Source organism: Scyliorhinus torazame, chromosome 17, assembly GCF_047496885.1.
Source record: "Scyliorhinus torazame isolate Kashiwa2021f chromosome 17, sScyTor2.1, whole genome shotgun sequence".
Taxonomy (NCBI): Eukaryota; Metazoa; Chordata; class Chondrichthyes; order Carcharhiniformes; family Scyliorhinidae; genus Scyliorhinus; species Scyliorhinus torazame.
Genome location: NC_092723.1, coordinates 160,201,696 through 160,220,556, shown reverse-complemented (window position 1 = coordinate 160,220,556; position 18,861 = coordinate 160,201,696). Strand labels below are relative to the sequence as shown.

Genomic DNA, 18,861 nt, shown 5'->3' with positions numbered 1-18,861 from the left:
TTAAATACAATTATTAAAAAGTCTGGATGATAAAGTTAGTCTCAGTAATGGTGATCATGATAATGACCATCAATTGTTGTAAAAGCCCATCTGGCTCACTAACGCCCATTAGAGAAGGAAATCTTCTGTCCTTACCTGGTCTGGGATATATGATTCCAGACCCCCAGCAATGTGGTTGACTCTTAACTGGTCTCTGAACTGGCCCAGGAAGCCTTTCAGTTTAAGGGCAATTAGGGACGGGCAACAAATGCTGGTCTTGCTAGCAACACTCGGAAAAGAATAAAAAACTCCCACTCTCTGCTGAGCAATAATCCACAACTGACAATATTAACACTCACAGATCTACCCTTTTCTCAAAATCACTATTTGAGCAGCAAAATCTCAGGTGTAAGCAAATCAAAGCACTAAAGAGCCAGTCACAATTTTTTTAAAGTCAAATTGGGGTGTAAGGGTGGTGCACAGCTTCAGATTAAAAAGGTTTCTTGGAATAAAGATTAGCAGTCTCCAGCTATCAGTCATTCAGGATCTTGTACTCACCTTGAGCTATGAATGGGCAAACAAAACCAGCCAGCATTCCCTTCCCTGATAGTTAAACCTCCTGGGGTATCGGCATATATGGACATCAACAGGAAAAAGGATCAGGTTTGATGCTCATGGCTGGAGTTACTGCCAGCTTTTAGGCTCGTCACCGAGTCAGCTCCCATCAAATGGCAACACAGTAGGATTTAGAATCTCATTCAAACATACAATTTATTGGGAGGGTTTGACAATAATCAGTGGTGAGATGTTGTCTTGCCCTGGCTGGCGAATAGAGGGTCACGGTCTCAGTACAAGAGATTAGTTATGAGAATTATTTTCACTCAGAGGAATTTGAATCCAGCCAGCTGTGGATGCTCACCCAGAGTATATTCAAGACTGACAGCAATAGATTTTGGATACATAAGGACATAAGGAATCAAGGGATAAGGAGATCAGATGAGAAAGTGGAGTCGAGGTAGATCAGCCATGATAGTATTGACAGTCACAGGAGGCTTGAGGGGCCATATGGTTTACCCCTGATCCTCATTCTTACATTCTTATGGTATTTTTAGGAGAGGAGGTGGGTAGAAGGAAACAAAGACAGCTTAACAAAGGAAATACAAACTTTACCTCATACACAGGGATGATATTTGGAGGCAGCTGATTTGAAAGATCACAATTCTGAACATTATGAAGTTTATTTTCACAATGCTATCAAGCGCACCCTGTAACCAGACTTTGTCAGCAACAGTAAAACATACCACTAACATAGAACACATTAGGGGAAAAGTGATTGACTGCAGAAAATTGTATTAGAATTATAAAGTATTAAATGATAGAAAGCTGTAACAGGCTTTATAGCTGGCACAGAGGGGCAAATAAATATTTGAACTAGTCAACAGTATGTGGATCCAGTTCTAAAACAGGCAACCTCCAGCACAAGGATCATAGAGAAAATCAATGAGTGAAAGGAATCAATCACAGCCCAATTGCATTGTATGAATTTACAGTAAATGTTCTACCTTGCCCAAGGTTTGTGAGCAGAAACCCATTTCATAACCAAAGTTTAGACTTCGTGAAGCTTCACAAATGAAAAGGCACAGCAGCCCCATGGTTTAAACATTTTATTTACAGAGTTCATCTCAGACCACCTGCAGCAAAATCGAACAGATGCTACACTTCCCCTCACCTGCAAAATGACAAACCCATGTTAGAATGTAACTTAAAAAAAAACACTAATGTGTCACACAAAAAAAAGGTATCCGAGAAGCAAAGGAATTCAGTACAACTCACTGATAGTAAAACAGTAAAACATCAGATTAAACATTCAACAGGTAAGGTGAATCACTTTCATTCCAGGATTTTGCAAGATTGCTAGATTACAGCTTTTATTAGTGAAACAGATTAGATTTTGCTTTAATCTGTGCCTTTAATTTGGTTGTCCTGTATAATAAACCGCTATGTGTATGGGGATTAAAGATGACTTCAAATGAGGGAAGAAATGAAATAATATTCCATGATTTCATGTGATTGGAGCCAGCTGATACATTTTCGCCAACCAATCAAAACTTTATTTTGAACACTGAATTAAAAATCAATAAATCCAAGTCAGATATTGCTGAGCTGCATACATGAATTAGGCTCTGATTCCCTATTCCCAGTGTAGGTAGATGCATCATTCCATCGGGCTTTCTCATTCAGTTCCGATTAATGGTCAAAGGCTTGAGTGATGTACGGTTCGATTGTCTGTTATCCCATCTCTGGAGCGAAGCCAGCGTTCCACCTTCTTCCATCATCTCATCACCCTGTTCCAAAGGACAGTCATTGTGTAGCAACAGGGCATTCTGCAGCTGTCAAGAAGGCAGGGTCCCTTTAAGATACCACATTCCACCATGACTTGCACAGCAGTCCTGTGAAAGATGGAAGAGTTCAAACTGACATTCGCATGAACACTTTAATCACAGAAAATGGTTCAGCGTCAAGGACTGAGAATATTCTGGACGAATCAGTGTTTGGAAAGACACTGGGTGGGATTCTCCATCCCGCCAGACCTGTTTTTTGATGCGGCGGACCCTGCCGGCAGCGAGATCTTTCGCCCAGGTAGCTGGCCAATGGGGTTTCCCATTGTGGTCACCCCCCCCACGTCATCGGGAAATCCACTGCTGGCGAAGAAAAGGGTCCCGCCGACGGAGAATCCCGCCCGCTGTCCCTTAATTAAGCAGTTTTAAAGAAGCTGGGAACCTCGTGATCCTGGTGGACTGTGTACAAAACACATGACTGTCACATGGTAGTTTATGGCTCTTAAAAAAAACCATGCTTGGAAAGCTGTGAAAAGTTGGTTCTGGTTTTAATTGGAGAAGGATCAACTGCTTGCGAAAAGACAGCAGCCCTTTTGCAGCCTATAGCCAGTCCACAGCCAGAAATGAATAAAAGCTGAACCTTAATTGTTCTACATGCTGGAATAGAGTCCCCACAAGTGTTCCTCAAGCCCACCTGAAAAGCAGTGCAAGAATCATCAATTGTTTCGCAGATCAGCGCCGAGAGAACTGTATAATCCAGATGCCATTCTTTCTTTTTATGAATTTAGAGTACCCAATTTTTTCCAATTAAGGGGCAATTTAGCGTGGCCAATCCATCTAACCTGTACATCCTTTGAGTTGTGGGGGCGAAACCCACGCAAACATGGGGAGAATGTGCAAACTCCACACGGACAGTGACCCAGAGCCGGGATTGAACCTGGGACATTGGCGCCGTGAGGCAGCAGGGCTAACCCACTGCGCCACCGTGCTGCTCCTACCAGATGCCATTTCAAGAACTCTGGCATCTTTCCTTTTCCCTAGAACCACTGACTTTTAACTGTTGGCAGAATTCCTCTATTTTTATTATTTTTTGGTGTGTTGTGAGGGTGTACATGAGAAAGTGAGTGTGAGAGAGAGAAAGAGAGAGGGAGAAGACACTTTGGGTATCGTGAAAGAATAATTAGTATTCTTTTATATTTCATATTGCATGTTAAGCTTTAGCCTTCCTATTTGACAAGACTGGTTTTATAATAACCAGTAAGTTTGTTGCTTATTGAAAGAAGCCTAGTTCAAGTCTCCTTTATTCTGGGTAACAATATTGAAGGTAAATTTTGGTGAGTGAGTCAAACTTTTAAACTAATGGTGTGACCTGTGGATTAGTGGGGCTAGTCAAAATGCTCACTCCGCCCACCCGGACATAAAAACATTTATGATGTTAGGGGGCAGCATGTAAAAAATGAAAGACTGGTATTTATATTACATCTTTCATGAACTCAGGAGGTTCCCACAGTGCTTTACGGTCAATTAAGTACTTTTGTTGTAATGTGGGGAATACAACAGGCAGTTTGCACACAGCAACCTCTCTCTAATGGCAATGAGATAATGACCACAGAATCTTTGCAGCTCAGACTGAGGCCACTTGGCCCATCAGGTTTGCATAGGCTCTCTGAAAGAGCATTCGACCTCGTCCTTTTCCCCATAACCTTGCACGCTCATTCTTTTCAGCTAGCAATCTTTCGAAGGGTCGGTGCAGATTTGATAGGCCAAATGTCCTCATTCTGCACTATAGTAATTCCGTGATTCATCTGCTTGTATGACCCAGAGCACCTGCAGGTGCACCTCAAGCACATATATGGTGTTCTTGAGTGATAAGGGGATCAGGATTATGGGGAAAAGGTAGGAGAATGGGGATGAGGAACATATCAGCCATGATTGAATGGCGGAGCAGATTTGTTGGGCCGAATGGCCTAATTCTGCTCTTGTATCTTATGGTCTTATGGCATCACTGTATGACCCCAGCTTAATCCAATGTCCACAATTGGCTTCACTGGATCAGGATGGTCTCTGCCGAATCAGGATATCCAACTTTAGCATTTGTACCTACACAGTGGCTAAGACTGGTTAATGTGTGATGGATGAGGCAGCACAGTGGCACAGTAGTTAGCACTGCTGCCTACGGCATGGAAGACCCGGGTCCGAATCCTGGCCCTGGGTCACTGTCTGTGTGGAGCTTGTGTATTCTCCGTGTCTGCGTGGGTTTTGCCCCCACAACCCAAAGATGGATTTAGTGTGGGAAAAAATAATTGGGTACCCTAAATTTATTTAAAAAGAAATATGTGATGGATGAAGGATTGAATCGGAGATCCTTCCTGCAATAATTGAATAGGTTACTGGGTGAGTCCTACGAGCTAAATCGTTTAAAAAAAAAAACTTAGAAAACATTTTTAAAAAAAAAAATCATTAATTTCCTAACATTTGCAATTAGCTCAACTGCAAATGAGCTTTTTAATTATTCTCAGAATGTGGGTGTCACTGGCAAGACCAGCATTTATTGCCCATCTTTATTGGTACGAAGACGACAATTAGCCAGCTTCCTGAAAAGCTGGCACAACGGATGAAGGACAATGACCAGTCAACAGACTGGGTGAGTATGGCAGCTTTACTTCCCTAGAGGGCAGCATGTGGCACAGTGGTTAGGACTGTGACTGTGGCGCTGAGGACCCGGGTTAGAATCCCGGCCCTGGGTCACTGTATCTGAGGAGTTTGAACATTCTCCCCATGTCTGCATGGGTTTCACCCCCACAACCCAAAGATGTGCAGGCTAGGTGGATTGGCCACGCTAAATTGCTCCTGAATTGGAAAAAAAATAATTGGGTACACTAAATTTATTTTTTTAAAAAGCTTTGCTTCCCTAAAGGACATTAATGAACCAGTTGGGTTTTTACAACAATTCAACAGCTTCAATTTTACTGACTAACCAAGTTATATTTATATAGAATCTTTAATGTAATAAAATGCCCCCAAGGCACTTCACAGGGGCATTATAAAATAAAATGAGATTGAGCCACATAAAGTGATATTAGGACAGGTGACCAAATGTCAAAGAGGAAGCTGTTAAGGAGTGTCTTTTTTTTTTTAAAGATAAATTTAAGAGTACCCAAGTATTATTTTTTCCAATTAAGGGGCAATTCAGCGCGGCCAATCCACCTACACTGCACATCTTTTTGGGGCTGTGGGGGTGAAACCCAAGCTGATATGGGGATAATGTGCAAGCTCAACACGGACAGTGACCCAGGTCCTCGGTGCTGAGGCAGCAGTGCTAACCACTGTGCCAACGTGCTGCCCTGCTGTTAAGAAATGTCAAGAGGGAGAGAGAGATGGACGTATTTAGGGAGGACATTCCAGAGCTGGGGTCAAGGCAACGCAAAGTGTGGCTGCCAATGATGCAGCAATTAGAATAGAGAATGAGTATCATGTCAAAATTGAAGGAGAGAAGAAATCTTGGGAGCCTTGAGAGGCTGGAGAAAATTACAGAGATAGTGAAGAGGTGAGATCGAGGGGGGATTTAAAAACAAGAATGAGAATTTGTAAAATTGAGGCATTGCCAGGCCAGGAGTCAATTTAGGTGTGAGCAGATAAATGATGGGCGAGCAGGACTTTGGTTCATACCTTAGCGAAGTGACCACTCATCTTCGAACCGTGGTAAACCGGAGCTCATCTAATTCATGCAGAGCTCTGCTCTGTTATTTAAAGCAGATCGCAACTCCCACATTAAGCAGTTGGTTACATTACCTTCAGAACTTTGTCCACATCTGGTTTACTGAGGCTTTCTCCAAAATCCTGGCCCAGCTTAGATTGGATGACATTCCTACGCACGCGATAATTTTTTGAAAATATTTCAAGGAGTATCTGCCGATGCTGAAACGAGAAAACATCATTCCTGCATCAGAGGACACAATCCAAGTTTGTTCCCAAGTATCACAGAACCATTCAAAAAAAATGTTTTGTTCAAAAGAGTACTCAATTCTTATTTTTCCAAATTAAGGGGTAATTTAGCGTGGCCAATTCACCTACCCTGCGCATCTTTGGGTTGTAGGGGTCAGACCCACGCAGACACAGGGAGAATGTGCAAACTCCACACAGATAGTGACCCGGGGCTGGGATTGAACCCAGGTCCTCGGCGCTGTGAGGCAGCAGTGCTAACCACTGCTCCACTATGCCGCCAAGTATCACAGAACCATATAGCATAGGAGGAGGCCATTCAATCATCATGCCTGCGCTGACTCTCTGGAAGAGCTGCCTCACTTCCCTGTCTTGCAATTTTTCTTTTCAAGTATATTTCTAAATACAATTGAAAGCTGCTAGTAAATCTGCTTCCACCACCTTTTCAGTCAATACATTTCAGATCAGAACTCGTTGCATTTTTAAAAAATCCTCATCTTTTCTCTGGTTCTCCTGGTTACAACCACCCTGCCAGAGGAAACAGTTTCTCCCTCCCTCCTTTCTCAAAACCCTTCATAATGATAAATCTTGCTATTAAAATCTCACCTTTAACGCTCTCTGATCTGTAATCACTATATCCAACCCTGGTGTATTGAATGTGGGGAAGAGTAGATGGGGCTGTTTGACTGGAATATAAACCAGTCAATATTATATCCTTTTTTCCTTTGTTTTATTGATATTGAGTGACTCTGAACATGTCATCCACCGTCCTAAGACACAGAGATCTTTATACACACATCCCACAGCCGCACCTTGCTGAAACCATTCTAACACATTCCTCTCCCCGCAGAGACCCACAGCTGTGTTATCCCACAGTTCACAATCACAGGAGTTCTATTTGTGCAAAAAAAGGTATTTATTTTTTGTGATGTCTTTGATGCATTTTTCCGTTCAATCTCATCTTGCTTATAAATTTATGTTGAAGGAATTCCTCCCCATCCATAGAATCCCTACAGTGCAGGAAGAGTCCATTCGACCCATCGAGTCGACACCAACCCTCCGAGCTAGCCAAGTACCCTACCTAGACCCACTCTCCCCGCTCTATTCGTATAACCCCCATCCCATGCATCTTTGGACCCTAAGGGGCAATTTAGATAGAACCGTAGAACCATCATCCCCTAACAATCAGAATGATTTGACACAGGAGGCCATTTGGCCCAGTGAGGCTGTACTGGCTTTCTGAAGAACGGTCCAATTAATCCCCACTCCCCTACTCTTTGCCTGTAGCCCTGGAAATCATTATTGAATTTGCTTCCACTGGCTTTTCAGGCAGTGTATCTCAGATCATAACTTGTTGGGTAAAACAATTTCTCTGCATTTTACCCTCACTGGCTCATTTGCCGATTATCACACCCAGGCCTGAAATCTCTCAGTTAATTCCCAGTTCATCTCACTTTTTTAATCCTCTCGACCCCTGATGCTTCCCTTCATCATGCTTTTCACAACAATGGAACACCAACTAACAATGAACTGAGGAGCAGAGTGGGAAGCAAAAATTCTAAAATGTCAATAGGAAAGATAATTTAGAATACGGTATTTACCTGATCAAAGGAGTCTCCAGCTTCCCAAAGTGCAAAGATCTTCTGTTCATCAGCTGAGGCAGTTGTCTGTGGAGGGAACTGAACAGCATCTGTGTAAAAGAGTGATTCTACCTCAAAACTGAAGCCCAAAACTTCAGAATGTGCCCAGCAATGGAAGGTTTGGAACAACGCCCAAGCACAGAGTGTTGGTACCAGATCAGAGAGACACAAAGTACCTTTGGTGATTGACCTGGGTCATTCACTGACTTGCCAGTGGGAGTTGGGATTCATCCCATTTAGTTCCAGGCAGTCCTGAGAGCCAAGTATCCAAAAGATCCAGGTTGGATAAGCAGTGGGAATCATAGAATCCCTAAAGTGCAGGAGGCCTTTCGGCCCATCAAGTCTGCACCAACCCTTTGAATGAGCACTCTCCCAATCCCCGTACCCCCTTAACCACCCTATCCCCGTAACCCCATAACTGAACCTGTACATCCCTGGACACTAAGGGGCAATTTAGCATGGCCAATCCACCTAAACTGCATATCTTTGGAAGGGTGCTAGTGGTAAACTGCAGATTTTAGGTTGAAGCTAAATAGTTCACCTCCTCACATGAAGGAGCGCTTCTAAACCTAGGCTAGGCTTAACCAAGCTATGAGGATCTGGGTAAGTCAGAAGTGGGACAAGAGCATGCATGCTGCATCGAACAAACAGAAGCTTCAATTTCATCTTGGTTTGGAGAGGGAGCCCTCGAGAAGCTGATGGCGAGGGTGGCAGTGATTAGCACTGCTGCCTCACGGCACCGAGGTCCTAGGTTCGATCCCGGCCCCGGGTCCCTGTCTGTGTGGAGTTTGCACATTCCCCCCCGTGTCTGCGTGGGTTCCGCCCCTACAACCCAAAGGTGTGCAGGGTAGGTGAATTGGCCATGCTAAATTGCCCCTTACTTGGAAAAAAAATTGGGTACTCTAATTTATTTTTAAAAAAGAGACGCTGATGGAGTTATATTCTTGAACTGTTGCAGTTCACGTGGTGTAGGTACATCCACAGTGCTGTCAGTCTTTGTAACAGTTTGAGACAATGGAGAGATTTGCTTCACCATTTCAGCGGGTAGTTAAGAATCAAACATGTTGCTGTGGGTCTGGAGTCACATCTCAGCCAGATTGTACCAGGACAATAGGTTTTCTTCCCTAAAGGACATTAATGAACCCGTTAGGTTAATTCAACAGTCTCATGGTCACTTTTTAATTTCAGATTAAAATAGAATTCTTACCTGCCATGGTGGGATTTGAACTCTTGAACTGTATTTTAAGTCTACACCTCTGGATTACTCATCCAGTAACATAACACTTTACGACTGTATCCAGAGTACTTCACAGCCAATAAACTATCTTTGGAGCGTAGTTGTATGGTTGAGTATAGGTAACATGGAGTCAACTTGCTCAGGCCAAGGTCCCAGAACTAGGGTGAGATGAATCCCCATCGAATCTTGTTTGAAGGTGTTGGTAAAAGTTGAACTCAAGGAAATTTTACAGCCATCGTAACGGGCATAAGAGGCTTGGGTTTAACCTTTCATCAAGAGAAAACCAAATGTGCACCGCAATCCTTAGCAATAAACACAAATGCAAACCTATATTACACACTCATTCTCCACGAAGGATTGGACCAACAAGTTTCTCATTTAGAGATCATCACTTTGTTGGCATAATTACATTGAACCTACAGCACTGAAACAGGCCTTCTGGCCCAACATGTGTTTATGCTTCACATGAGCTTCCTCCCTCTACAATTCATCCCACCCTATCAGCATAACCTTCTATTCCCTGCCCCACTCATTGCACCTTTCAGCTTCTCCTTAAATGTGCATTCGCGACAACACTCCCTGCGATAGCAAGTTCTGCAGTCTCATTACCTTCTGGGCAAAGAAGTTCCTCCTGAATTCCCAATTAGATTTATTAGTGACCATCTTATATTTATGGCCCCAATCTTTTGCTTCGCCCCTCAGGAACAACAACAGAATCAAGCCAGAAACAACTGTCTCCAGGGCTGATGCAATGTTTGACATCTATCAGTAAAGTGCCAATGACTTTGGGAGAGATTACGGCAGACCCTTAAGGCAGGCAGATGGCACTACAGAAACAACCTAGGCAATTGCTGCAAATCCTGAAGACAAGGTGTTGGGTTAACGACACTGGGTTAATATCATATGTTCCTTGGTGTCTTCTACAAGAACTAGGAACCTGCAGTGGTGGCACAGTCGTCAAGTATTCTCAATTAGCACTCTTTGAACTCACATCTACTTGGGGTCATGTTTTTCTGAAGTTATAATCTAGAGGGCAAAGGGAAGGAAAAGGCTATAATTTAATGTCTGGACTCAGACATTTAAGTTCCATTTATGGTTTACGTCATTACTTGGGCGTGTGGAAAGCGTTGCAGCCTCATTGTGGACTCTCGTAATTCAACACATCTTCAATTTAATAAATAAACCCCCAGCAGCTTCCACTTTATTTACAGCAGATTGGTCAGGACATGGAATGGAGTTCACCAGGCAGCAGCTGGTTACAATGTTGGCTGGGTTATTGTGAGTGAACCCAGGCAATGTTTGGGTTGGCTGGAGAAACTAAATCCAAACCAAAGCATAACAATGGAAGTGTGTTTTTCGTAGCTTACAATCACTTCATAGAGTCAGAGCACAGGAGACCATCTTTTCGCAGAAGCTATTCGATTAGTTCCATTTTTAGTAAATTTTCACCTCTCTACACACATGCGGGATAGGAATTTGACAGATTTAATTTTCTGAATTCAGCATCCTCAGTGCCTTCACACTAAGTTCAAAGACTATTCACTTGTCAATCCCATGTGAGGTCACCCACATCTCAGATGTACCGTCAATCAGGAGGAAAAGTGGGTGCTCATGAACAGGGCATGGCGGCATGGAATGGGTGAAATGAGATGTCCAATCATGACCTGAGCAGTCACATCCCAAAATCGAGGAGAGCAAACAAGAGTTTGAAGCAGATAGAATTGGCTCACCTGCTGCTGAAACCTTCATCCATTCCTTTGTTCCCCCAAACATGACTATTCCACTGCCTCCTTGCCGAGCCCCACCTCCATCTTCCACCCACCACAAAGGAAGGTTTTGTTGCGAATGTCTTCTCACACCACGTCCTCTTCACCCTTCACCCTGTGCGCTTGCTTGGTTAAACACAGCCTTGATTTTAAAATTCTCTCCATAATCTTTTTCTAACTTAATGTTCTTTAAACCTCTCTCTTTGACTAAGTTTTTGGTCACCTGTCCTAAAGTCTCTTTTTGTCGTTCAGTGTCAAATTTTGTCTGATATTCCGGTTATGAAATGCTTCAAGAAATTTTATTATATCCAAGGTTTGATACAAATACAAGGTATTGCTGCTATTGTTGGATCTAAAAACACAATGGCCCAATCCGCAACAGATTCTGGATTTCAAAGCAAATTCAAGTCTGCCGTAAGCTGGGTTCATATCCAGATCAATAGCTTGAATCTAGCGCAAGAACATTCCATTATGAGCTCTTGAAAAGTTTCATAAATAATGACCTGGATTATAGATCCGAGGTTTGGTGCAATGGTCTTGGCTGCTTGGGTCCATTCCATCAAAACTGGGAGAAGAGGAACCCTTCTTTCAGGAATCATCAGCAAATATTGCATATTTACCAGGAAACCTGTAGTTTGACTTCATGTGATGAGGACATGTGATTACAGTGCTTTCTAGTTCTGTATACCGAGATTCTGTGTCCAACATTCCGTGAAGGAGGCCCATGCCACTTTGCTCCATTAAAACTCTTATTCCCATATTTTTTAATGTATGCTGTAAAGTCTCCAATTAAAGTCCTGATTGTTCACTTTTGTAATTAGCACAGAACTGCAACAGGGAGAGAATATGGGGCTTTAAACCTATTTCCACCAGAACGTTTACTGAGGGTTGAATCTATTAAAATTATTTCCTCTTGAAAGAGAGTGAAAAATATCTTTGGAATTGCACCCATTGTTATCTAATTAAAGATAAATCTGGAGATATGTATATACTACATCTGTATCAGGAGGGTATCAGGAAGCACCTCTTTAATAATACAGCCTTATTACCAAAATGGATAGGCGTACAGTAACGCTCACCACCTGCGGAAGACGTGACGGTAGGTTCACCTTGACATCAGGTATACAAAATCACATGGTAGATCAGAGGGTGGGTTTGAATCTTTTTCAATCCTTCACCTGTTCCTGGATGGTCGTTGCCACCACCAGTAGCCCATGTGGTTGTGCAAACACGTTTTACTGGTCTACACTGTGCCCAGTATTGAAATGGCATTATATAATAATTACCACTAGCTGAATGAACATAGGAATTAGGAGCAGACAGGAAGTAGGCAATTCAGCCCTTCGAGCCTGCTCTGTCATTGAATCAGATCATGGCCGATCTCTTCCTCGTCTCAAATCCACCTCCCTACCCGTTTCCCCACATCTCTTTAACCTTACACCTGACCCTCAATGCCAAATTCTGCAGTGTCAAGCTCACTCATCCTTGGCCTCAGGAGACCAGAGGAGCTGGACAGCCATTTAAACAACTCGAGCACCTCACTGATCCACTGAATTTTAGCTGTGATTATTGTGCCAAGCGTTGGTATTTCTGTTCAATATAAACATTAGTTTTTCATGTGTATTTTACAGAGATGTCATGGGGACCATTCTAGAAACAAATGCTTGTGCTGGAAATCTAATACAAATAAATATTGGTCAACATCTTTTGGTATCTATATGTAAACTGCCCGTTTTACACATGGGTTACTTGAAGCGGTGAGGACCATTCTTGGCTGTGGTCGTTGCCGGGCTAAGCACATGTTAACAGTTTAATCTTTACAACAAAGGGCAGGCCTTGACGAACTCCCAACTACAAAGTGATTTTACTGTCAGGGCTCAGCACTGATTAGCAGCAGTGTCAATAACAAGCCAGTGGGAGAGAAAAAAATCTCTCATTAAAAGCTGTAAAAATCACTCCTATTAAATCTGGCCACCTTTCTGATCACAGTGAGAACCATTCTGGGAAGTGTCTGCCTCTCACACATGAGCCGTCAGTCACACCATTCACACTATCACACTGCTAAACAAGCCAGGGGACAATGGTTGCCCTTTGAAAGCTAGCAGAATTTACAGCAAAAAGCAGGTTGTTTGTCTCAATAGTGTGCGCTCTGGTGGTTCTGCTCCACATGCACCTCCACCCAGTCCCTCTTCATAAAAATTCCAATTAAGGGGCAATTTAGCATGGCCAGCCCTGCACATCTTTGGGTTATGGGGGTGAGACCCACGCAGACACAGAGAATGTGCAAACTCCACACAGACAGTGACTCCCCACCCCTTTTTTTCTCAGGTCTATTCCTTTCTCCCGCATGTGTTTATCCACACAGTTAGTTTGAGCCCTGCATATTTGGCTCAAGCTACCAGTCTGAATCATTCCATTTTCAGAATACTCCAGGAGGTTTCATGTTTCTGCTGATTGATTAGCAATATGCAGCTAATGAGGGTTACTGGGCTACAGAGCTCAAACTGAATTAATAAAATTACAGGAGGTGGCCAACCAGTCAGCTTTTATAATAATGTTCTTCTGGTTTAGTCATCACCCCAGGAAATAAATGGGGAGCTCTAGCATTTTGCTTGTTATTTAAAATCAGTAAATGATATCGCAGAAAAAATGTAATCCTCCATCAAATTTAACATTTAAAAAAACAAAAGCATTCACAATACATCACACCATTAAATTCCAGTGTGCAAATATTTTGTCCTTATTTCCTGAAATGTACAATCCTTCTTACACTCGTATAGTCATGCCAATATCAGTGTGTGAAAAAGGGCAGCACGGTGGCGCAGTGGTTAGCACTGCTGCCTCACAGCGCCGAGGTCCCAGGTTCGATCCCGGCTCTGGGTCACTGTCCATGTGGAGTTTGCACATTCTCCCCGTGTTTGTGTGAGTTTCGCCCCCACAACCCAAAGATGTGCAGGTTAGGTGGATTGGCCACGCTAAATTGCCCCTTAATTTGAAAAAATGAATTGGGTACTCTAAATTAAAAAATATATATCAGTGTGTGAATGAATGGCTCTGTAAAGACTGCGAGACCCAGCCATAGATGCAAATCCGATCAGGTCTCAAGTCTGCCCCTAATCCCTCGGCTGACAGAACTTGCTGTGAAACAGCATTTCACACCTGCAGGGCTTTCCAAAGCAAGCACCTTACAGCTAATTAATAATTTTTGGAGAGCAGTCGATACACAGGCAGATAGAGCAAACAACTGAAAAGTAAATTCTCGAGAAATGGGACGGCAAATCATAATCAAAGCCGACGCTCTGCTGTGGTACTGAGGGTGTGCGGCAATACTGGAATCGTTATTTTTCAGATGGGTTTGAAATCTGGCAGATGGGTTCTGCAGGGAGGGTACTGGTTATTTTGAACACTGTGGACAAATTTCTGCCCAATTTCACAGTCTAGCAGAGTATTCACGAGTGCGGCAGGTCTCTGTGCATACGTGCATATCTATATATATATATATATAAAATACATATTAAATAAAGAAAGAAAGATGAGTAAGAGAGAGAGAGCACCTGGTGACATGAGAGGAAGCACACCTGGGAATGTGGCAATGAGCATGCAGAGTCGTAGAGCTTTACAGCACAGGATATGCATGTATATACCAGGTCTCGAGTGTGTTTGTATGCATGAACCAGATTCTGCTATACAGGAAAAACACAATGGTTTCTTAAAATAAGAAATAGCGGAAGTCTGGCTTGCCTCCTGGATGAGTTGCAGCTTCCCAGTGACAACCTGATCTCGGGAGGTTTGAGCTGTCGAAATGAATGATTCTCCACTTCCTCAGCTCAGAGCACAGAGCTGAATTGGCAAAGGTTCTGCAAAGGGCAGGAGCTGCTAGTGGAGGCTGGCATCATTCACTGCCTGGGCAGGTGTTACCACTGATCTCGGCCCCAGCCACTGGATCTAATTGCACAAACTGAACGACAGCTGTTTTCCCCGGAATGGCAAACTGCCACATCCAGCACATGATGCCAGCAGCGGAAAGCCATGCTGCATTATGATGCCAGAGCTGGTACCCACAGGGTTCCGATAATACAGATCCAACTCTGCTGAAAACTCAGAGATAGATTACCGTCAGCATGAATTTCCTCAGATCCCAGAGGTTTATTTGGCTATTCTGGTTAAACCAAGCACTGGATTCTGTATGAAACACAGCACAAAAAATAAAGTCACCTGCACCAGTTATTAAAACATCTGCAATTTATCCCCAAATGTAGAAATTATTTGGAAACATATAGCAGACCTTGGAACAAGTGTTTCAAAACAACCAAACCTTCCAATTAAATTGTGCCCTCTTCCATAGTAATATGGTCAGCTACAGATATTGGGCGAGAACAAGTTTCCATGGAGCTTGGTAATTGCCTCAAATCACAAGCTGCAGTGAAGACTCAAAGTCACACTATGCTGAAGTATTTGTGATGCTGCGAGGTTAACTTTATGCCTGGAAGCCAAAAAGCTGGTTTCCCAACTAGCTGCATGTCAACCCATCATTACCCAATGACATGCATTCAATAGACTTTAGTCACTTGCGCAAAGCTGATGCATTCCTAACCAGGCCCGACATGCAATTTTAGGCCAATTTAAAACAACATTTGTATTGAAATAATCACCCTGGGATGGGTTAACCCTCAAACTGCTGGCAATTTCAGAGAGGGGAACTAATAAACTTCAGCAATAGCACACACTGATCATAAATAAATATCATAAGCATACTCCAAACCAACATTTTACCTGCATTCACCTCAACATTGCTAAACTGTCGTATTCACTGCAGTTTACCTTAAAACTGAATTTTTATACCAAGCTTCAGCTTCGTTTCTTTCATACATCAGCATGAGGAGGCTACTTGGCCCATTGGATCGGTGCTGCCTCTTTGGTGGGACTATATTCTTGGTTGAGCACAAATGTTTATAAAATTATTCATCCCGAGTAGGGGGTTGCTTAGGCAGGTTCTTGCGAGAGGGGAGCTGATGCTTGCATCATGTCTTATTTGCTTTTTGTACACTACGGTATAATGTTGCTGTTTTATATGCCAAAAATATCTCAATAAAATTGTTTATTGAAAAAAAAAATTCCTCCCCATTTCTTTACCCATCTACATCAGGTTGAAAGTTGTGGGTTTGAGCTCCATGTCAGCACGCAATTGGGGTTGACACACCAGCACAGAACAAAGGTAGAGCAGGAGGGGCCACCCTTTGGATAGGACATCAACATAAGTCTCGGCCTGTCTTTTCCCCGAGGTTCAGATGGACGTGGAGGATCCCATGACACAGTGGGAAGAGCGGAGAGCACTCCTGGTATCCTGACCATAACCAATATTATCAGTAAACACAGTGACTGGCCAATCACCTCTTCACGGGATGTGGCTACTTGCTGTGCACAAACTGCTGCTGCGTTCACCAAAACAACAAGTTACTGCACCTCAAGGTAATCACTGCTTGTGAAGTGTTTTTGGCTACTTCTGAGAGGCTGTAAGGCACAGTATCAATTTAAGGGCTGGGAGCTTGACTTTATTTTTAAAAAACGTCTGACAAATCTGAAACCACATCAAAAGAAGTTAACATCAATTCTAATGCGCAGGCATTTATTCAATAAGGATCTTTGGGTTACTACACCACCAGCACAAGAGACTTCGGCACATGCATTAGCATCAATAATTTAAAAGGTTTTGTGCAGTTGTCATGATCTGCTAAATGCTGAGAGCTCCTATCCTAGGCTCTGATCTCACACAAAAGCTGAAATACTGAACTTGTTTTATTGCTTTTCTTATATTGTAATCTCTTGGATGCAGATCTTTTTCTATGCTTAAACTGTCCTGTCATACTACAGATTCAAATTTTCTTTACAATGATAACAAAGAGCATTTTCAATTATTCCCTGAAGTACATTCTACTGATTTGACCACAATCCCTAAAGTGTTAGAAGGAGCAGAGGTGGGAAAGCTACAGAAAGTTGCACGGTCAGATGGGCGGCATGGTGGCCCAGTGGTTAGCACTGCTGCCTCACGGCGCCGAGGACTCCGATTCGATCCCAGCCCCGGGTCACTGTCCGTGTGGAGTTTGCACATTCTCCGTGTCTGCATGGGTCTCACCCCCACAATCCAAAGATGTACAGGGTAGGTAGATTGGCCACGCTAAATTGCACCAGAATTGGAAAAAAAAAGAATTGGGAACTTTAAATTTTTTTTTTTTAAAGTTGCACGGTCAGAGGAAGGGAGAAGGGTGAATTGCAAATGGCCGAGGAGGAGCCAGAGACTGTTGAGTGGAAGGCCTCCATGTCGGAGACAAAGAAGTGCAGGAGTTCCTTGCAGGTGTTGTATTATCAGCACTTTTGAAATTGGGTTCAATGTTATACAGGGGAGGTCCCAGACTTCAAGGCTGATTCATTGCTACACGCGGTACAGAACCTGCGGTCACTAGATACCTTTCAAGCATAAAATTCAAGCTGACACTCCAGTGCAGTTCTGAGGGAGTGCTGCACTATTGGAGCTGACATTTTCTGAATGGAAATCAAGGCCTGCCCCCTCAGGGAAAAGATCATATGGCACCTTTGAAGGACAGTAGGGATGTCCTCCAAAGTGTCCTGGACAAGATGTATCCCTCAATCAACATCACAAAAACAGGTTACCTGGTCACAATCACATTGCTGTTTTGTGGGAACTTTCTTTGTACAAATTGGTTTCTGGGTTTCCCACATTACAACAGTGACTACACTTCAGAAAGTGCTTCATTGGCTGGAAAACATTTTGGGATGTCCCAAAATTGCAAAAGGTGCTATGTAAATGCAAATCCTGCTTAATAATAGGACCCAATACAGAACCTGCTGCTGCTTAAGGGATATCACACATCAATACAGATAAAGGAGGTGAAAATTTAAATGCTTCCATTTCTGGAGATATCCAGTGGAGGAGATGACACTTATCCAAAATCCCTCATTCCCAGTGCAGGTTATTCAAATTCCAGTAAACTAAGGCAGAGAGGAGCTTGCATTTTTACATGGATTCCCTAAAGAGCAGTTCGTGCAATAGCATCTGTCACCAGGCTCATTACTGCTTTTGATGAATATGCCTGTTGAGGGTGGGTAGGTGTAAGGCAGCCCTGCCCTTCTCTGACCTGACCGTGCAGAATCACCTTCAAGAGGAAGAAAGTGTGGAACACAGCACGAGATTAACACCTGCCATCTGCCAGATCTGCAGACTCTGACTGTGGAGCCTCCAATGCACTCTTTTGATTTGAGTAAAACAGCAGCATTGGTAAATTTGTGCTATACAATGACATCACTTCACATTCGCTCATGTTTCCTTCACTAAGGAGCCCGTTTAAAATGATTCCCCGCCCTCAATTCTTTCCTCAACCTATTATATTTCATTGCAGGCACATCCCAGCACTGAGTAGGCCTCAGTGATGGCCAGACATTCCCCAGTATTTCATCTGTTGTGTAAAAATAGCTGGCAGGCTATCTGACAGTGAAGGACACCACAGACCAGCTCAAACTGGTCTCCAGCTTTACACGCACCTCAGCAGATCCTACCTACCCTCTCAGGTAGACGTTAAGACTCCATGACACTATTCAAAGAAGAGGAAGTGGAATTCTCCCCACTTCGTCCTGGCCTTTACTTATCTCTAAATCACTAGCTGAAACATATCACCTGGTTATTTACCTCATTGGTGCTCATGGGAGATGGCGGTGCACAAATGGGCTGGCATTTCCCAACATTCCAACACAGGCTACACGACTGAACAATTAATTGGCTGTGAAATATTTTGGAAGGTACCAAGGGTATGCAAGGCGCTATATAAATGCAATATGCTTACTATCCAAATTTCTTACGGCTCACATCACATGAAAAGATGCCTTTTCAGGAAATCTAGAATTCCACACCAAATAGTTGTTGAGGTTGGAATCAAACATTTCAA

General features: G+C 43.1%; 1 protein-coding gene across 4 annotated transcripts in view; it reads right to left on the bottom strand.

The window, feature by feature from the left end:
* Nucleotides 1–1,628: 1,628 nt before the first annotated feature.
* Nucleotides 1,629–18,861, bottom strand: part of polr3e (polymerase (RNA) III (DNA directed) polypeptide E) — a 98,014-nt gene continuing 80,781 nt past the window's right edge. For 2 of the 4 annotated variants that reach the window (XM_072481487.1, XM_072481486.1), the window contains exons 20-22: nucleotides 7,862–7,939; nucleotides 6,111–6,236; nucleotides 1,629–2,429 (exon numbers count right to left, since the gene is read on the bottom strand). In XM_072481487.1, the coding sequence (XP_072337588.1) occupies nucleotides 2,373–2,429; nucleotides 6,111–6,236; nucleotides 7,862–7,939 (261 nt within the window). In that variant the 3' untranslated portion in view covers nucleotides 1,629–2,372. Of the gene's footprint in view, nucleotides 2,430–6,110; nucleotides 6,237–7,861; nucleotides 7,951–8,284; nucleotides 9,025–18,861 lie in introns of those variants that run through there. The other 2 variants (XM_072481488.1, XM_072481489.1) reach the window with 2 other exon arrangements.